At 47.1% G+C, this 18,228-nt stretch overlaps 1 protein-coding gene across 2 annotated transcripts; it reads left to right on the forward strand.

Moving 5' to 3' along the window:
- Positions 1–1,459: 1,459 nt before the first annotated feature.
- LOC127333150 (universal stress protein PHOS32) lies at positions 1,460–6,681 on the forward strand. 2 transcript variants are annotated; one of them, XM_051359477.1, is made up of 3 exons: positions 1,460–2,362; positions 5,570–5,612; positions 6,470–6,681. In XM_051359477.1, the coding sequence occupies exons 1-2, from the start codon at positions 1,597–1,599 to the stop codon at positions 5,575–5,577; spliced, it is 774 nt and encodes a 257-aa protein (XP_051215437.1). In that variant the 5' UTR covers positions 1,460–1,596; the 3' UTR covers positions 5,578–5,612; positions 6,470–6,681. The 2 variants fall into 2 exon arrangements, with proteins under 2 accessions (XP_051215437.1, XP_051215436.1); XM_051359476.2 differs by having other exon boundaries at positions 1,461–2,362; positions 6,467–6,681.
- The last annotated feature ends 11,547 nt before the right edge of the window (positions 6,682–18,228 follow it).

The following is an 18,228-nucleotide window of genomic DNA, read 5'->3' on the forward strand; positions in this document are numbered from 1 at the left end:
CCAGCAGCACTTCCGCGTGTTGTTGATGAAGTTGGATTGGACATTTGATGTATCTCCCCTCCTTCATATAGGCCTAGGAGGGGCCTCCAATAGTCCCCCACCAACCTTAGCACCTAAGGAAAGTATAGAAACAAACTAGGAGGAAATACGGGGGAAATCGCATCAGGTCCCAGAACGCATGGTGCTGGTGAGCGATACAGGCATCCCAATCGTACTACTGCCCGTTAAAACTTCCGCCTCCTTTGGTATTTTGGCCACCATTTATTATTATAAACTCCAATTTAGGTGCTATTAGGCTCGTTGAATTCATATTGAAGAGGGCTACAACACCATGTACTTGGATCTTCATTATCTTGTGATGGGAAAATTGACCTTTTCCAAACTTGAAATGGCAAAGTCATGGTGCCTGTAACTCCTCCATATTGGCTCCTGTTGGTTCCTTTCTTCGTGCTTTATCCATAAAGGTTCATAAGACCTACACATACATCAAAAAAAAGGAAAAGTAATAGAATCCTATTAAAACTACTATTTGTTCAAATCTCTTGTGAAAATAAATCATAACTTGTAATCATCTATTTAGGACATAGTTAGAGCTAGATAGAGCATGTAAGGAGATAGAAATATATATATATATATGTTTAAAAAACATGTCACTTTTTTGTACTCATCAACATCCCCCATATAAACCCTTGCTCGTCCCACGTAAGATGGTGTATATTCCCATGCTTTCATCTAGCTTACCGATGAAAAGCGATGCTCCGTATCCTTATTTTTCATGCAAGCTCAAAAAAAGATAGATCATATTTATTTTCCCGACCCCCAGCGCCATCGTAGATAACGCCGAACGTTGGCGACACGCCGAGAAACAGATCTCGTCAGATCCGAGAAGTCAAGAAGACCAAGCCGCCGGTCTGAAGGATCGACAAGCACATGGTGCCATCAACTCCGGGACGCCGCCATGAAGACCTCCGCCGGCATGGGAGTGGAGCCGGGGCAGATTTATTCACCCGGACGTTGCTCCACCACCCCAACGACGCACCACAGGAGACAAACCCTAACTACAAACCGAAGGAATGGGTCCCCTCCCCTTCCTGCCACAGAGCGATGAGCGGAAAGAGAGGGAGCCAACGCCCACACCGGCGGTGTTTTGGGATATGGGACGCCACCGCCTCTCGTCGGAGACGAGCGGAGCGTTTTCTTTTCCGTATTTCACCGATTAGAGTTTAGTGTTACCATTAGATCAAATTATGTGACATTTGGTGCTTCTTCCTAGTACTAAATAGTAGGAGTAAACATCAATATTAGAGAGACAATACCCAATGAGCAAAATGAGAAGATGATCGAGTTTGTAATTTGAATCATTTTGTTGGGACTTTTGTATTGAGATCCGGAGTCCAAACCGTCAGTACTGACCGTGTCGTGGCTCTGATCCCATGTTTATCCCCTTGGACTTGCACTTGACGCCTTCTTTCTGTTCCTCGCAAGTCTTCCATTTCTTCCAGCAGCTTCCCTTCCCCACTACGCCCAAGAAGCAAACCGTGGCAAGCGAAGCCAGAACCCTAGCAATAGCAAGAGGAGATCCCGACCAGCCCCGCCATGCAGGCCCCGGCGAATCCCATCGTTGACCTGCCGCCGCTGGTGGCGCCGCCGCCGCGGGTGAAGGCGCCGACCCCGAGGCCCCCGACGCCGGCCTCCCTCCAGCCCGACTCCCCGGGCGTCTTCTTCAGCAACGCCGCCGCCGCCGCGCCCCTCGGCTCCGCCCACCGCCGCATCGCCATCGCCGTCGACCTGTCCGACGAGTCCGCCCTCGCCGTCACCTGGGCCGTCGCCAACTACCTCCGCCCCGGGGACGCCGTCATCCTGCTCCACGTCCGCTCCACCAACGTCCTCTACGGCGCCGACTGGGGCTCCGTCACGCCCACCTCCCCCGATGACCACGCCGAGGTCGCCGCGCGCAAGATGGACGACGACTTCGACGCCCTCACCGCCTCCAAGGCCGAGGACCTCGCCAAGCCCCTCCAGGACGCCAAGATCCCATACAAGATCCACATCGTCAAGGACCACGACATGAAGGAGAGGCTCTGCCTCGAGGTCGAGAGGCTAGGGCTCAGCGCGGTCATCATGGGGAGCAAGGGATTTGGTGCGGCGCGGAGGGCCAGCAAGGGCCGCCTCGGGAGCGTTAGCGATTACTGCGTCCACCACTGCATTTGCCCCGTGGTGGTGGTGCGTTCCCCGGCTGATGCTGCCCCGGAGGGTGGGGAGGCCACCAGTGTGTTGGATGCGGCGGTTGGCGCTGAAGACGTACTCCACCCTGTGCCCGAGGAGGACGCCGAGTACCATGATGCCACTGAGGAGCACAAGGGTAATTGCTGCTATACTTTTTATCTTTATGCCCGACGACCCACCAAATATTTATGGGTTATTTTCATCACAATCCATCATGATACTACTGATGAACTGTAGATTTTTATTCTATATCTCGATAATTATATTGAGCTGAGTAGATAATGCGAGCTATTTGTGCTTCAATAGTGTTAGTTCATTGCTAGATTCCTATGCCGGCTTCACACATCATTGGATTTCCCAGCGGGTAAAACGTTAAATGAGGGAAGGATTTAGCTAGGTCGCTTCATGGCTGGTTGGTTTCGATTCACATTTTCCTATAGGCAAGGAGATAGGCCATGAATAATTTTATCAGTTCTATTTGCTATACCCTGATATTATGTGACATGTTTGGGTACTTGACATTTTATTTGGCTAGTTTCATTCTTGCTTGCTAATTGAACTTTGGTAAATATCTAATGGAACATTTTGTATACCCATATGCTTTGTTTTAATGCTTCTGGACGAGGAATCTTCTGTCACAATAGAGGTCTTCTTTTCGAATTTAAGTGGGACTAGCTGCATGCTGTGCAATGTCGTCCTAATGTACTATTTTATTTTTTGACTTCCACCCATGGCATTGAGAATACCCTTGTCAGACTTGGCCAATTACTTCTTGTTAGTGAGGTTCTATTATTCGTTTGGCCCAATTCGGCATTTATATACACAACACAGCGAAGGATACCCTTCAACTCCAATAGCACCGGCTTTGTCTTCCTCCCTGCTGTCTATGACGTCAACTGACCTGGAGGAAATACATGCTGCCGTAGCTGTAGGTCTTACGTATTCCAGCAAAAACGGAGGGTAGGGTCAAGTATGTGGAGCTTACCTGATAGATTCACCATTCTATGGGTGTCACACTCACATGTAAATATGTAATGCACAGCCTAATGGTCAGCTTCTACAAGACCATGTATGCCAGATACGCAATTTTGCCTTGGTCTGGATGAATGTGAACAGACCCAAAATATCCTGGACAGCAGCATGTCATAGTTTCCTTCTGTGGCAAATTAATCACTGAACTGAAAGATGTCTCGAGTACAGGAATTTATTTTCCCCATAGCCATTAGGTAAGCTCACCCTACAAACCCTAATGTTGTCCCAAGTCAGCTGCAGTTTATCCATATTTGCTTTAGCTTATGTCCAACTAAGACTGGGTTAGTGAACCATCAGGACTGCTTCCATCTCATTCCAAAATTTACCGGTGAAAGGACAGGAGGGGAAGCGAATGTGTAGATGCTGGGGCATTAACTAGTAGGTTGTAATTGTGTTGATTTGAACTACTCAGCTAAAAAATACGAAGCAATATCCCTTCTTTAGTTTATTAGGAAACAGACAGTCACCAGCGTACACACTGTTCTTCTTTTGAAATCTGTTACTATAATCAAGGTCACTTCAGGGAAAGTATACCTAATTTATCTGGACTTATTGATCCCAGTTTTTCGTTAATTCTACAGTTCTACTTGACAACTTCTGTTTCTCTTAAATTATCTGGACTGTGGGAGTTGAATGCACTGCATGAAAATGGTATGTATACCTCCTGACCGATGCTTTCTGGTGGCATTCAGTAGGGAAAGTGGATAATCTTTAGTTTCGGTTTCGGATTCTGGTAGCAGTTACCAGTATCAGATATGAACGTGGTTCAGCTACTATCCGACAAAATCTGAGATACGGTTTTCTTCTGGTAGTATCCAATGATTATCCAGGAAACTGTTCGAAATAGGATAGCTCAGTAGAGGAAGAGCTCGTTGGTGGAGTTCACATTGCCAGTGCCACCCATGACGCAGACAACCATAAGCCACCCAAACACCGTGTCACATCATTCTGGAGGGAAGAGAAGTACGATGCGGCGGCCACTGAACAGTTGTGCTCGCGGTGGTGGCTGGGAAGGGCCGAAGAGGAGGTGGAGAACTGGAGAGCCACTAGACAATGCAATATCGCTATAGAGCGCAACTGGCGGCGGCAAATGAAAGATTTTCCCTGGATCTCACCCGCAGACTAGGGTTATGGAGCTTTCTGTGCCTTGTAGATGTGTAGGCTTTCCCTGGGCTAAGAAAGTGATGAGCTTGTCTGGAGATTGATTTCCTGGCTGATACGAGGTTAGACCATTCATAGCCTATTCCCAAGCATTTATTTTATTCAACCACATCCCTGAGGTCTCGAACCAAAACGGTGGAAAGTTATCAACACTTGTTTATGTGTCCATGCCTGTTTCTCAGGCCTAACATCTCTGATTAATCCACAATTCTCTCCCCTGTATATCTCTATCCTTCCTCCCTTTCTTCCCCCGTTGTCTCTTCTTCTAGAGACTTTGCTGTCAACAGGCCGTCCCCTCTCATGTCTGACCTTTATTGCGCTGTTGTGACCATCACTCCTTTTGGCTTGTTAAGTTTACATTTTGTTATATTCTTTTGGTTTGCTGTGTGGCATCTGGTAGAATATTCGTTACCATAGTGTACTCGCTCCATATTCGTGACCAGTAGGTTCTAGTTCAATCTTAGTATGCAGGCATGACCCGTTCCACTCCGATTACAAAAAGAAAGAGATGTAGGGTATTGTTTGAGCGACCTCTGAATGTAGTCATGTATTTCCTCCAATTCCACTCGCATTAACCAAGGGCACTTTATGGGAAAAGTATGCTTTAAAGTTGACCATATCCGGAAGTATTGAGTGTGTGTGCTTCTGCCTGTGCTTGTGTATTTCCCGTGCTCGTGTATTTATGGGGAAACTATGGATCATGCTGTTGTGTTGATAACCATTAAACATGTACTAAGACAATTGGACATCACAGCTGTTGCATACAGCATAACTTGCATCAGTTGATGTTCTTAAATACCCTAAGGGCACTGGTTGAACATAGCGCGACTACTAGTTCTCATTGCTGTTCAAAGTCAAGAAGTTGGTGCATAATTTGTTACTGATCAGTAGTGGAACGAACGCTATAATGAGCTGTGCCCATTTTATTATCTGCTACTATTAATTTTTAACAAGTTGTGAATCGATGTTAGTCATCAGTTTCCTTATGAATTTAGAATGGAAGACTGGAAATTGTACTTCAATTTTTATTAGTCTCTAGCTCGCCTCTTCTTTTATATTTGATATTTGTGGTGGATTGAATTTGAAGTTCCATTCACGTTTATCTTGTCAAGGCTGTAAGTTATTAATCGAGCTATTGCTATTTTCGCAGATACTTGATCGGATCCATCCATTTGATGTCTTCTTGGGTCCAGGTGAGCATAAAAGCAAATGTTTCACTTTAGTTTGTGTGTCCAGCTGGTTGCTTTCTTTGCAAAAGGCAAATTAGGTGTAGTTTTTCTTCTGTAACATGTCATTCCTGTCTTCTTTTTTTGCACTGAAAATTGCATTCTTTTGCACCAAAAATTGCAAGAGCACATAGTACACACACAAAGTACACTTCCTTTTCTTTTTGGATTTGGAGATGCATGTTTTGATTGTCATTTTTGGAATGGTGTAGGTGAGCTCTCGGGATATCTAATTTCACACAATTGGGGATAAATTTGCTAGCTACAATCGTTAGTTTTTATCCCTACCTAAGTAGATTCAGGGGATCCTATGCCCTAACTGGGGCCAGCTTGGACTTACCAGGCCTCTCATGTGGAATCTAGCCCACTTGACAGTGTGACTTTGAGCCACAGAATTATTTCATGCTCCAAGGCTAGGCCGGAAAACCCAGATGGGCCTGGACAACGTTATATACTAATATTATCACAAGGATGAAACTGTAGTTGAATAGCCCAATGGACCTAGCCTTTTATGCCGCCTCTAAAGAATCATGACCTCAGCTAACATCGATGTTCTACACCCACAGTTTGGGTGGGCAAGATCATACATCTGTCTTAGCCCCTAGGATTATACATTTACAAAAATCTCACTTCTGACTAGCACTCAAGTTTGATGCACTGGGATCCCCACCTCCAATTTATTGCAATTTTGAGGAAATATACTTAGGCAGGATTTTAGAATCTGACTGACAACGACGACAAAATCTTGTTTGACATACACTTGTTGAAATAACTCCCTACTGTTTCTGTTCAATCTCTAACTCCTTTCTTTTGTTCCACAGCAGGCAAAAGTTCTAGCAGTCAACTGTTGGCTGGGTGCTTCCTTTGGTTCGTACTGAGCACATTAGCTGTTTGTTGGGCTTTAGTGCTCTTGTCTACCCGTGATTTCACTCTGTTGTATTTCCTGTTGTGCTTGGTGAACATTTGCTCGCCAGAACCTTTGTGCTTCCTGAACATCGCGCTATCTGTTTCTGATGAAATTTACAGTCTGACTGCAGTTAGTTGCCTCCGTATCATTTTAGCTACGATGGATCTTACTTTCAAGTAACTTTGTGGTAGATACTGTGAATCTCTTGATGTCCTCCCTGCCAAAATCCTGTCAAGGGAAGCTTTTTTTTTTTTCCTGAATGCGTAAGAAAAGCTACTCCCTCTGTCCCAAAATAAGCTGCTCAAATTTGTCTAGACGCAGTTGCATATTGACATGTTTTTAGTGTGTAGATACATCCATATCTACAAAAGTTGGGGCAACTTATTTTTAGTCAGGGGAGTAGATGTCTCTGAGAGACTGGTTAATCTTATGATACTCAGCTAAATATCTCTGTTAGAGTCTGGTTACTTTTCTTACGCAATCTGGTCCCTGCCTTAGTTCGTTAGTTGTATCAGTAGAAGGGTAGTTTATTCTGATTTAGAACTTAAAGTGGACACGGGTATCTTCTCTTATTCAGATAACCTTTTGGAAACTATGTAAAGTACCAAGCCGGTGTCGTTTGCTACGGGTGTTGTCCACAATGATGACATGACTGGATTAGTTCATGTTTGTCTTGAAGTCTAAATTGGCATTACTTGCTTGTCAGTTTAGAGTTTTTTTTCTGATCCCGAGAATACAGTACTAATGTGCTGTCGTCGCATTTTTGTGTGGAACCCTGCCAGTAGTGACCATACCATGTCTTAAAGATCTGACTTTGTGTTCTGTGGACATGTTAAAAGATTCATAACCTTTCTGTAATAGTAAGTCAGTGAAAAAATGACTAGTGTGTAGTTTCTATGATGTCCAGCTGCTGTGAGAGTTCTAGATCTCGATCCTCTCCGAATCATGTAAACTAGATGGTCTTCTTATTACTCTGTATTAGGCATTGGCTAGTTGTTGGTCGGTGCATATATCCATCTAATCCTAACCACTAAATGCATGAATGATGCTCTTGAGGAGAATTTTGCGAGATATCCAGGTAGCAACTTGTCATTATTTTGGTTTTGGTTTGTTTGAAAATGCTTGCTTAAATTCTTTTTTTGTTCCGAGTTCATGCATCTATTCCAAGCTGCCCATTGTCCAGCTCAACCTGCACTTTGCCCAACATGATTATTGGCATCTCACATTCTGGGTGGCCACTTGCTACCCCTTTTTAGTAGCGAATTAGTACTTCATGTCACCAACCTGCCTTTTAGGTATTTGATAAATTATGTACTACTGTGTATATCACTATATGCAGCACGTTGGCAACATTGGGTCCTCCTGTTAGAATATTTGGGAAGCATCTTGTTCTTCACACTCCATGTGACTTGCTAATTCTCTTGTTCCGGTCACATTATGGGTTCCTGCTGCATAATCGTTGGTTGCATCATCATTGTCATCGTTTTCAATACTTTGGACGGATTACAGACCAATATGACCCATCCCTGTTCGGTGGTGTCTTTTTATTTCCTCCATGTTTTCAATTGTGCTGGTCATTTTCATGGACCAAGAAAGCACCCAGCAACAAGGTATTTTCCTGTGTCTTTTTGGATGTTCCTTCTCTCAAGCCACCCGGCATGTCTCATGCTTTATTAGTTAACCTCAACGGCTGGGCATGTTTTGTTGAGATCAACGAAGTCATGCGGGTACAATCAACACCGTTGATTTATCAGTCAACAAGTTGAGCTCGACTCTCACGAGCTCTTATTATTTATCTGAGCAGGCGGTTTAGGAGTCTCGGGGCAGGGTTGCTGAGCAATCTATTCCAGATTTTGGGTTTTTGGTCAGCTGTTAGACAGTTCAAAGATTCTAGAAGCCAGGAGGGGCTACCGTGCCGTAGAGTGTATATGATAAACGGTAGTAGGTTAGGAGTATAAAACCCAGCCACGGGCTGCTGTGTCTGGAATTTGTGTGTGCAGACAAGTCATTGGATATAGATGTGGTCCTTGTCTCCCGGATAGGTAGAGCATAGCGTGGGACTCCTATAGATTATGTACAGCGACTTGATGTGATTAGCATGAAGAGAACGCTGCATCTAGGCGTATACAGTGAGGTGGAGTTTGATCCGTTCTGACATTGTGATTGGAGAATTCACAACCTACCCTCAACAGCTGATGCGATCTCCTGCCCACAGTCAAAACTAAAGAAAGTACTAGCTGCTCAATCGAGCCGGTCAAAACTATTGTTTCCTGCGACAGGAAAAATAGAATAATCCGAGGTTGTGCTGGACCCTCCACGTCCAACCTTTCGATGTCGTTACACCTCTGCAGCTACCAAACAACGTTATGATTGCTCCAAAAGGTCATTACCTGAACCCAATTCGATCATTATGTCTTGTGTTTGTACAGTTAAAAATACGTGATGCCGGTCCAAGCAAGCAGTTGAGAGCGCTTTACGCTCATGGGACCTGTACGACCCACCGACTCCGGCCATGCATCTGCCGCGTGCTTTCCAGCGGCCGGGTCGTCACGACATGCGTGTTAACGGGAATTCGATGGCCTCGCGTGCGCAATTCTCTCGTGTCGCCATATAGTGACCTTACTTAAACTGACTAAACAAGAGAAACACTAGACTCTTAGCCCAGACTACAAAAAGTAAAATATAAAATGTTTCCTTTACTATGGCTATTTTTTTTTTTTTTTTGAAACTGTTACTATGGCTAATTTCGGTCGTGGGGGTTTGGAATAATGGTCGTAGATTTGTATTTTTCTTTTGAAAGGGACATGGTCGTAGATTTGTATGTAGTTAAGGGTTTATACCATGATCCAATGTGCTAACTACTCAGGGCACATATATATGTATACGTGTTCGAGCGTCTGAGGCATTCAATGTGTGATGGATGGGGTGGCGGGCTTCTCAGGAAGCCGTCCTATGCTGCACTGCCCTTTAAAAGGGGGCAGAGGATGTATATGGTGTCTGAAAATGAAGAAGTGTTGGGTCTCTCCCTACGGCCATGGTGTGTGAAAATGATGGTGTAGTTAAGGGCTTATGACCATGATCCAATGGGACACAAGCTGACTTTGGCACTTTGCTCGGCATGGCCGTGGCGTGATGTGCTTGTCGATGGGACACGGCTGACTTTGCTTGCTGTGGCCATGCTAGTTGGCGTGACCGTACATGTCGAAGTACAGCATCTAGTCGTCATGGAGTACCTTAAGTACGTTGATGTTCGCCTGATTGCCTGGTGCTGGCTGAACTCATATTGCTCCTGGCTTGAGTTTGCGGATCTATGGGTACGGCGAAGCTCATGAACCCATCATAGGTTGATCAAAGATTAAAATAGTTTTAGGTTGACTCTAGAATCATTGTTAGATTGCATCGTGATTTATGCATATAAAATTACACATAGATTTACCAACAGTTCTGGCATCTTCTGGAAATTGAGAGACTACTGAGGGCTTTCGGCAAAAGCACAATTCATGGAAGCGATTGCCTGGTTGCTTGGGACTTTGTCTGCAGAGATTACAGGGAAGGAGGGCTTGGTATAAAAAATCTTCGAATTCAAAATGAGTGCCTTCTGACAAATTTTTTTTTTGGAGCAACCGGCAGGAGCACTGCTTTTTCATTAAGCAAGGGGAAAAACCGACCAAACTGTACATGAGAGGGCATATTTAGCTTAAGGTGGGAATATGCCCCAGAAAACCACGCAAAGAAAAAAGAAGAAAAAGAAGAGGGGAAAAAAGGTCAGTCAGGTTCGGCCGGTATGGCCGGCCCGAAGCCGTTGATGGCACGATCCCTCTGGAGGACGTCTTCCTTTGCGATATCGGCGACCTCCAGATAGGTAAGGCGGCGCCCAGTGAAAATGCGTCTGTTTCGTTCCTTCCAAGCATTCCAAAGAACATATAGGAACCGGCCGCTGATGCGTTTTTGTTCCTTTGTAGCCTTTCCAGAGATCAAGTCATCCCACCACTCAGTGATGGATTGGTGGATGTGGCGATTATCAGGGCTGTCATCATTGTCCCAGGTCTTCATCCGGTTCCAAATGGCTATAGTGAAGGGGCAATCTTTGCATAGGTGGTTGGCCGTCTCGGGCGCATGTAGACATAGAGGACATAGAGGTTCATGTGGCCAGCCCCTAATGGCGAGCATATCAGCAGTTAGCAGCTTTCCGTGCAGGGCAAGCCAACCAAAAAGCTTACACTTCGGTTCGGCGTGAGCAGCCCAAATCTTTGTTGCGAGAAATCTAGCCTGACCACCGAAGAACTGTGCCTTGTAAGCAGAGCTAGCACTGTAAGTCGAGTCGGTAGTGAGAGTCCATATAATGGAGTCCGGTTGCTCAGGGGCCAGGTTGACGACTTGGATGATGTCCCAAAGCTCCAAATATTGCGTCAGCTGCGTGGGTGTGTTTATCCTGTTGACGGAGCGGATCCAGTTGTTGTCGCTCAACTCTTTGGCAACCATGCGGTTTTTCCTGGAGGCGATCTTGAAAAGGTCAGGCGCCCAAGTCGAAAGGGGGCCCCGTCCACACCAGTTGTCGTGCCAGAAGGAGGTAAGCTTTCCGTTGCCAATAGTGATCTTGGTGGAGGCCCTGAAAAGTGCCATGTCAGTCTCGTCACAGGGAAGCTTTGATCCCACCCACGTACGCTCAGGGTCAGTCCATTGGAGCCAAGGCCAGCGGAGCCGTAAAGCTCTTCCAGATCTTTCAATATCTGGCATTCCCAAGCCCCCCAGGTCCATCGATTACTTGTTGAGCCTAACTCTCCATGGGCGAGATGGGTTCGAATGACCCATCTCAATGGCAAAGATCTTGGAGATCGAATAACCAATCAAACAAGGGCTTGGGTACAGATCAATTCCATGATTGAAATATATAGAAATTCTACTTGTGTGCAAATTGGAGATGGAAAATGCACCTCTATGTGGAAGGACAAATGGACAACCAATGGACCACTCTGCTTCCAATTCCCGGCGCTTTTCTCACATGCTTTCCGGCCCAACATCTCGATTTCAGACTGTTGGATTGATGGCAATTGGACTATACCTTTAAATCATATCACTTCCAGCCAAGCTGCCGATGAAAAAGAAGTACTACTCACTTTCTTGCATACATGTACTCTCCAAGATACAGTCCTTGATAAAAGAGCATGGAGGTCTAACAGAAGTGAAAATTTCTCGGTGAGAAACCTCTACAAACTTATGAACTGGGGAGGAATCGATCATGTAGGTACTGATGAAATCTGGAATTGCTCGGCACCTAGAAAAGGAAAAATCTTTGCCTGGCAACTGATTAAGGGTAGGATCAAGGTCAGAGCTCTTCTGTTCAAACAAAATATTGTTGCTGATGAAAAATGCCCTTTCGGGTGCAATGCTACAGAGACAGTGAAACATTTCTCCATGGATTGCATAAGAACCAAGCAAATCCTCGCTCTCGTTGGGATCGACTTAACTGGCATAAGTGAGATACCAGACATTTATGTTATAGGTAAAGAAGGATGGCCAACTCATAAAAGGAATGCTTGGGGAACGGTTATTACTGCCATGCTTTGAAGCATTTGGTTATCAAAAAATAAAAAGGTGTTTGATGACATAGATCTACCAGCCAACCTGGTAGCAAGGCAAGGGCTAGATTTCTGCAAACTTTGGGCTCTTAGAGCAAGGAATGAAGTAAAAACCGAGATCCGAAAATGGATTTCGGATTGGACAATGTAATTGTCATCATATATTGTTTTTTCTTTCAGGAACCTCCTGTCAGCTCCTATTTTTTCTGCATGATTGTAAGACTATGAGCTGCCTTAGCTCGGCAATTTTTTCTATAAAATGGTATGAGGTAGGGGTCAGCCCCCTTCCGATGTTGGTTAAAAAAAATTACACATAGATGTACACATTAACTAAGCGAGAACTATATTAGTTCTAAATCAATCGAGAACTAGCCGCGTTTTCTTGAGAAGCACAGGAGAGCAGGCTTGTCCAAAAAATCATCTCGTCGACCTGGAAACATAGCAGCAACGTAAATGGATGAGCTAGTGCTTGACACCACACCACAACTCCACAAGGAACAAGCCATCCACTACAACACAAAAGCAGGTTCCAAAACTGTGGTGGCGGTGTGATACTCTTGTCACCGTCACGGCTTTCCCCGGTCGTTACCTATCCTTTTCTCCTCCATTATAACGCGCACGTACGACCAACGCGGCAGGTGTTCCGCCAGGAGCCCCGTGTTGCACTGTACGACGCCACTGTTCTGTTCCGATCGAAAGATGATGACCACGCAGACCACCTCGTCCACCTGGATCACATCACAGCACTTATACGGAGTACGAGCTAGTGCGTGTACAAACAAGGGGACAAGCCGTTCCACTACAGGTCTACAGCAGGAAAAGAGGTTCCAGAACTGTGGTTGTGGTGGTGCCGTCCGGGCTTCCCCTGTCACCTTTCCAATTGTCCGCCATTGGACGCTCGCGCACCAGCGAACGCGCCAGATCTTCCATCCACCTTCCACCATGATGCCCGTGTTGCACTGTACCGTGCGTGCGTGCACGGTGGCGCTTAAGTAACATCACATATTCTTCTCTGTTCCGTTTGGAAAGAAAGTCCTCTCTAAACTAGAGGTTGGATAGATCGAACCGTGATGTAAATTAAACCTTAGACTTATTTGGCGCACCTAGCTGGAAAACGATGACCGCGGCCAGGAATCAGCCATTGTCTAGATGGGCACCCATGTAGAGCTCTCTGAGAGTGAGGTGTGACTTTTTGTTTGTGGAAGCGATGTTTATTCTCCCATCGGTCAAATGCTTATATAGGAGCAAAGTCACAACGGTAAGATTGATGTTTTGGTAAGGGGGAACACCGACACCACGATCATCGTGATCAACTCAATCCTATCAATCATGATTGGGTATGGTTACGTTCTTGCCTTATATTCTGACCCGTGCCTTATATAGTTCGTGCACATTTATTTGGCAAGGACTATTCTTAACAAGAGGGTGGGGCGTGTGGTAACAAGGCGGCGTCCCACTGTCCCAGGGTCTGCGCCTCAACGGGGAACATGGCGTTGGTGAGCGCCACAAATGTCTACATATCCCATCTTTATGGAGCCGCATGATGATTCCATTGCCGACGTGCAGCATATCGATGTGCCACACGTGCTTTCCTTTGTGGCTCCGGCCGTCGGCTCGCCGTGGGTAATTGCTACCTGGACCTTGAGCTCCGGGGGTGCAAAACCCTACTTTTCCGGCGGTGGAATGAGTGAATAGGGAGGTTAGGATGCAGCTCACTCTAGACCGATCCCATGCCGATATGCTCGAGCAAGCCATTAGGCCACAATTTGGATATAGATTAAAGAAGAATATAGATATGACAGGTGAGCCACTGCAATAAGTGAGAGAGAAACAGTTTTAACTTTTATGATTCTGCTCCAAAAAACAGGCTCAAGTTTGGATTTAGACCGGAATTTAATAGGTCATGGTGCAAACGAGAGGATTACAACGTCAGGGTTGGATCTATCCGATGGGCAGAGCAGCAAGCCTTGACAACATATAGGGGATGTTAATATGCGTTGGGCCGATGGATGCACTGCCATCTAAACAAACCGTGACCCATTATCGTTTTCGATAAAGGCAATATATTAATTTCGAGAGATACCAATTACACCTAGCCTCGGCAACAACGCAATACCCTAATGATCGTACGGATGCACATAGCTTAAAAAAACTAAGAAAATAAAAGTCATGCTACGGTATCCCAACCCTACAAGCAACAATACATCCACCACCAAGACAACACCTGAACTCCAGGCTATCCAAAAGCGATGCCTCCAAGAAGGGAACAATGCACAAGCATCGTCGTCCCTCGACTAAAAGATTTTAGGTTTTCACCCTGAAGATAGTCTCCGCTCTCAAAACAATGCCTTCAACAAGACCATGGACAAGCACAACCAATTAAGGCTAAACCTTGGATTTTCACCCTGAAAGGTAAGACTCTGAAGTTCACGTGTGGTGCCGCCCCCCGCTTGCATACTGCTAAAACCCAGAACACCAAACAAGTCCGTCCTCAATATCGTAGAGACTTGAACCTCCATTGCTAGTCCTCCAATCCGGCTTTCATGATATTCTCTGCCTTTGACTTTACCATCGACCAAAATGTCACCTCATGGCAAGAAGAACAAAGCTTCGCGCCGCTCCCTCTAGAACCAAATGGTCGGAATAAAAGCATGAGGATGTGTACGATCGAATACCACCCGATCAAGCATACTCCAGGTATAAGGTGCACTGATACATTCTTCCAGAACTCCCCTCTCCGGCCAGATGAAGAAGGACCGGCCTCAGGAATGTCACCATCCTCGCAAAACAGGAACCCTAGGACTGTCATCTTTATTCGGCCGGACCAGCACCACCTCATCGTTGACCGGTTTTCGGCGAACATATGGAGTGGGTGGACCTATTCTGGCCCAGATCGAACAAAAGGTTGTCCCTAGATTGGGCACACATGACAGTGGCCTAGGAGGCAGGAACGAACCCTAGACGGAGAAGTGCTGTCTCAGGACCTGAGCCAGTGCCGACGCACAACCGCACACACGCCTCCTCTATCTCCCCTCGCATCCCTGCCGCGTGCCGCCTTGACTCCACCTACGCCACAGAAAAATGAACCCCCGCGCGAAGGGAGCTCAATGGGCTGCGCCATCTCCTCCCGCCATCTTCGACATCCATGGAATGACCTCCACAGCCGACGTATGTGGCGGCAGCGGCCGGTTGGGCAGATCTGGATCAGCATGGTAGGGTTGTGGAGGGCCTCCAGAGCCGCCCTTGCGCGAGCGGCCCTTGAGTTGTTTGTAAACTTGTCCTCGCTCTGGACTTACTCCCTCCCTATCGGTTTAAGAGGCGCGCACGTAGTTCAAGAATTTGCTTTGACCATTATTTTGGTCAATAAAATATAGAATATACTACCTCCGTCCCAAGGAATAAGGCGCACGCGTATTCTAAGGCGAACTTTGACCATAAAAATTGAGCAACAAAATTTTGGTAATATTATCTGTAATTAGTATCGTTGGATTCGTAAATAAACACTTTATAATGATGTTAATTTCATATAAACAATCTTTATATATTTGAAGCAATTCTTAGTCAAACAAAAAGCACGTAAAACGAGGACGCCTTATTCCTTGAACCGGAGGTAGTATGTCACACAAATTATATCGTCGGAAACCTTGTTTAAATATGAATCTAATAGCATCTTCAGTCACGTCCCCCAAACCGTCCCCAAAGCGATTTGGGGCGCGCCGGACAAAAAAATGTTCCCAGCCGCATCCCCCAAAGCCGTTTTTTATCCGACGCGGCCCGATACGGTGTCCGGTGCCCCGAGCCCATCCCTTCCCCACAAGGGACGCTCCGGGGACGCCGTACACACCGAAAAGCGAGGCGGGGAGTGGCTGGGCCGACGCGTCAGCGACACATTGAATTTTAACCTAACCGTCGCCTACCTCTCGACGGAAGTTATTTGCGCGCAGCGACGATGCAGTTCCCGCAGAGGCGCAGCGAAGTGTCTCATCGCGCCTAGCTCCGCGTGCTGGCGTTAATTAGCGCCACCGCTCCCCCGCCTCCCTCCGGCCTATAAAAAGGGCCGCCTCTCATTGTCCATCTCACACACAAACCCTAGCGCCTCTCTTCCCAACCCTAGCCGCCACCATCTCAAGAGTCGACGACATGGCTGGTAGAGGCGGAGGTCGAGCTCGCGACTGTGGTCGTGGCTGCGGCCGCGGCAGAGCTGCACGCTCGCCGTCTCCTGCAACGCTGTTGTTGTCATCATCGTCGGACATGCAGGACGAGGAGGGGCCCGTGTTGTTCGAGTTCATCGTCGTCCTCAAGGGTGACCCACACGGCATCCAGAGGCTGCCGGACACCTTCGCCGACTTCATCGTCGGTGACGAGCGCACGCGCCCGCTGGATCTGCGGGAGGATGACTGCAGCTGCTACCGGTGGATCGTCGACGTGATCTACGACGCACGCGGCAAGGTGTACCTCCACATTGGCTGGGAGAATTTCGTGCGCTACCACCACCTCGAAGCCGGCTTCGTGCTCGTATTCTCCTACTTTGGCGATAGGGACATGAGCGTCAAGGTGTTTGACGAGACGCGTTGCCGTCGGAACTACCACGGCGACAACATCGATGAGGACGACGACTGATGAGTGTTGTTTCTTCGCAGCGAATATATGCACGAAGGTTTCTGGTTGTTCTTCCTCTCAAGAACCAATAGGGGCACCCTCACCAGCTGTATTTTCCAGTTTGGGTGAATGAGTGTGCCCTCGAGTGTTCTTTCTTGGCAGCGAACACACGAAACCTTCGATGCACAACCTAGTTAGGTTTAGTCATTTTGCAATATTTTATATTTGTGTCAACCATGGTTCAAACTATGTATTCGTGTAAACCAGGTTCTCAATTATGTATTAGTTTGTGAAATATTTCTTATCTTTATTGACATAAAAATGCAAAAAAAACAAAAAGGAGTATTTTAATGTTCGGGGGCGACATTCGGGAGACGCGGCTGGGGAGCGACGTCCCCAAACGCGGCACGAACGAAACACGCCCCCCCAAACGCTGAATCCGGTACAGTTTGAGGAACTGTTTGAGGGACACGAGTGAAGATGCACTTATATACATATATTTGTGAGGTCTATTTCTTTTTCGTAGCCGCAGTGGCCCGGCACCGACCGCTCGCCATCCTCGCACCGTAGGGGAAGGGCGATTTTTTTAAATAATACGAATTTTTTATTTAATTCTAGGAATAGCGGCGCGATTTCAAAAAAGTGTGTGATCTGGTCGGTCAGCTACTGACCGATTGGTCATTAGCAGGCCGAACTAGTTGGTCGATAGCTGACCAATTGGCCAGCTACAGACCAATTGGCCAGCTATCGACCGATCGACCAACTACTATCCGACCAGTGCATGGATTTAGTTTAGGTTTATTACGAGTGATATCTCCTGGCACTTCTCCCCCATTATTTTCCAGCCACCGCTTTCTCGCCATATATTCTCCCTCTCCCGTTCACACCGCCGTGTTTCCCTCCCGCCCTTGCCGTCACCCTTCTCGCCACTTCTTACCGCCATCCTTCCCGCCACTCCTTCCTCCTCCTCCTCGTAGGCATAAATATATTGGTTGGACAATTAGTGTCCCAATGACCAAATGGATTGCATAGGAAACATTGTCTCGTTGGCCCTGCAGCTTCAGATTCATCCATATAATTCCTGCGCCTCTTGCTTGTCACCTCCTCGTCGGAAGAGGAACTGGAGAACGACGCGTCCGTGGAGGAGTTGGAATTGGACTCAGTGTCGTCGTTGAACGGATGACGACGACGACGCGCCGCCCGCGCCAGCGACCTTGCCCTTGCCTTGGCCTCCTTCCTTGCCGCCGTCTCGTCGTTCGTCGCCTCCTGCGCCCCCAGCAGGTCGAACCTGGCATCGGAGTCCTCCTCCTGCCCCTCCTCCTCCTCCTCCTCCTCCTCCTCATCGTCCTCGCCGTCGCTGCCAGCGGTGCCTCCGTCCACCTCCTGGCCGTCGCTGGCACTGCCGGCTCCGTCCTCCTCCTCCTCACTCGGCGTGGAGGCTGGGTCACTTGGCGTGGAGCCCGGGTCGCTTGGCGTGGCGTCTGTTTCCCACCAATGC

Source organism: Lolium perenne, chromosome 2 (genome assembly GCF_019359855.2).
Source record: "Lolium perenne isolate Kyuss_39 chromosome 2, Kyuss_2.0, whole genome shotgun sequence".
Taxonomy (NCBI): domain Eukaryota; kingdom Viridiplantae; phylum Streptophyta; class Magnoliopsida; order Poales; family Poaceae; genus Lolium; species Lolium perenne.

What these genes read in the sequence shown, in the direction of transcription:
- LOC127333150 (XM_051359477.1), top strand. Translation starts at nt 1,597, where the DNA reads ATGCAGGCCCCGGCGAATCCCATCGTTGACCTGCCGCCGCTGGTGGCG.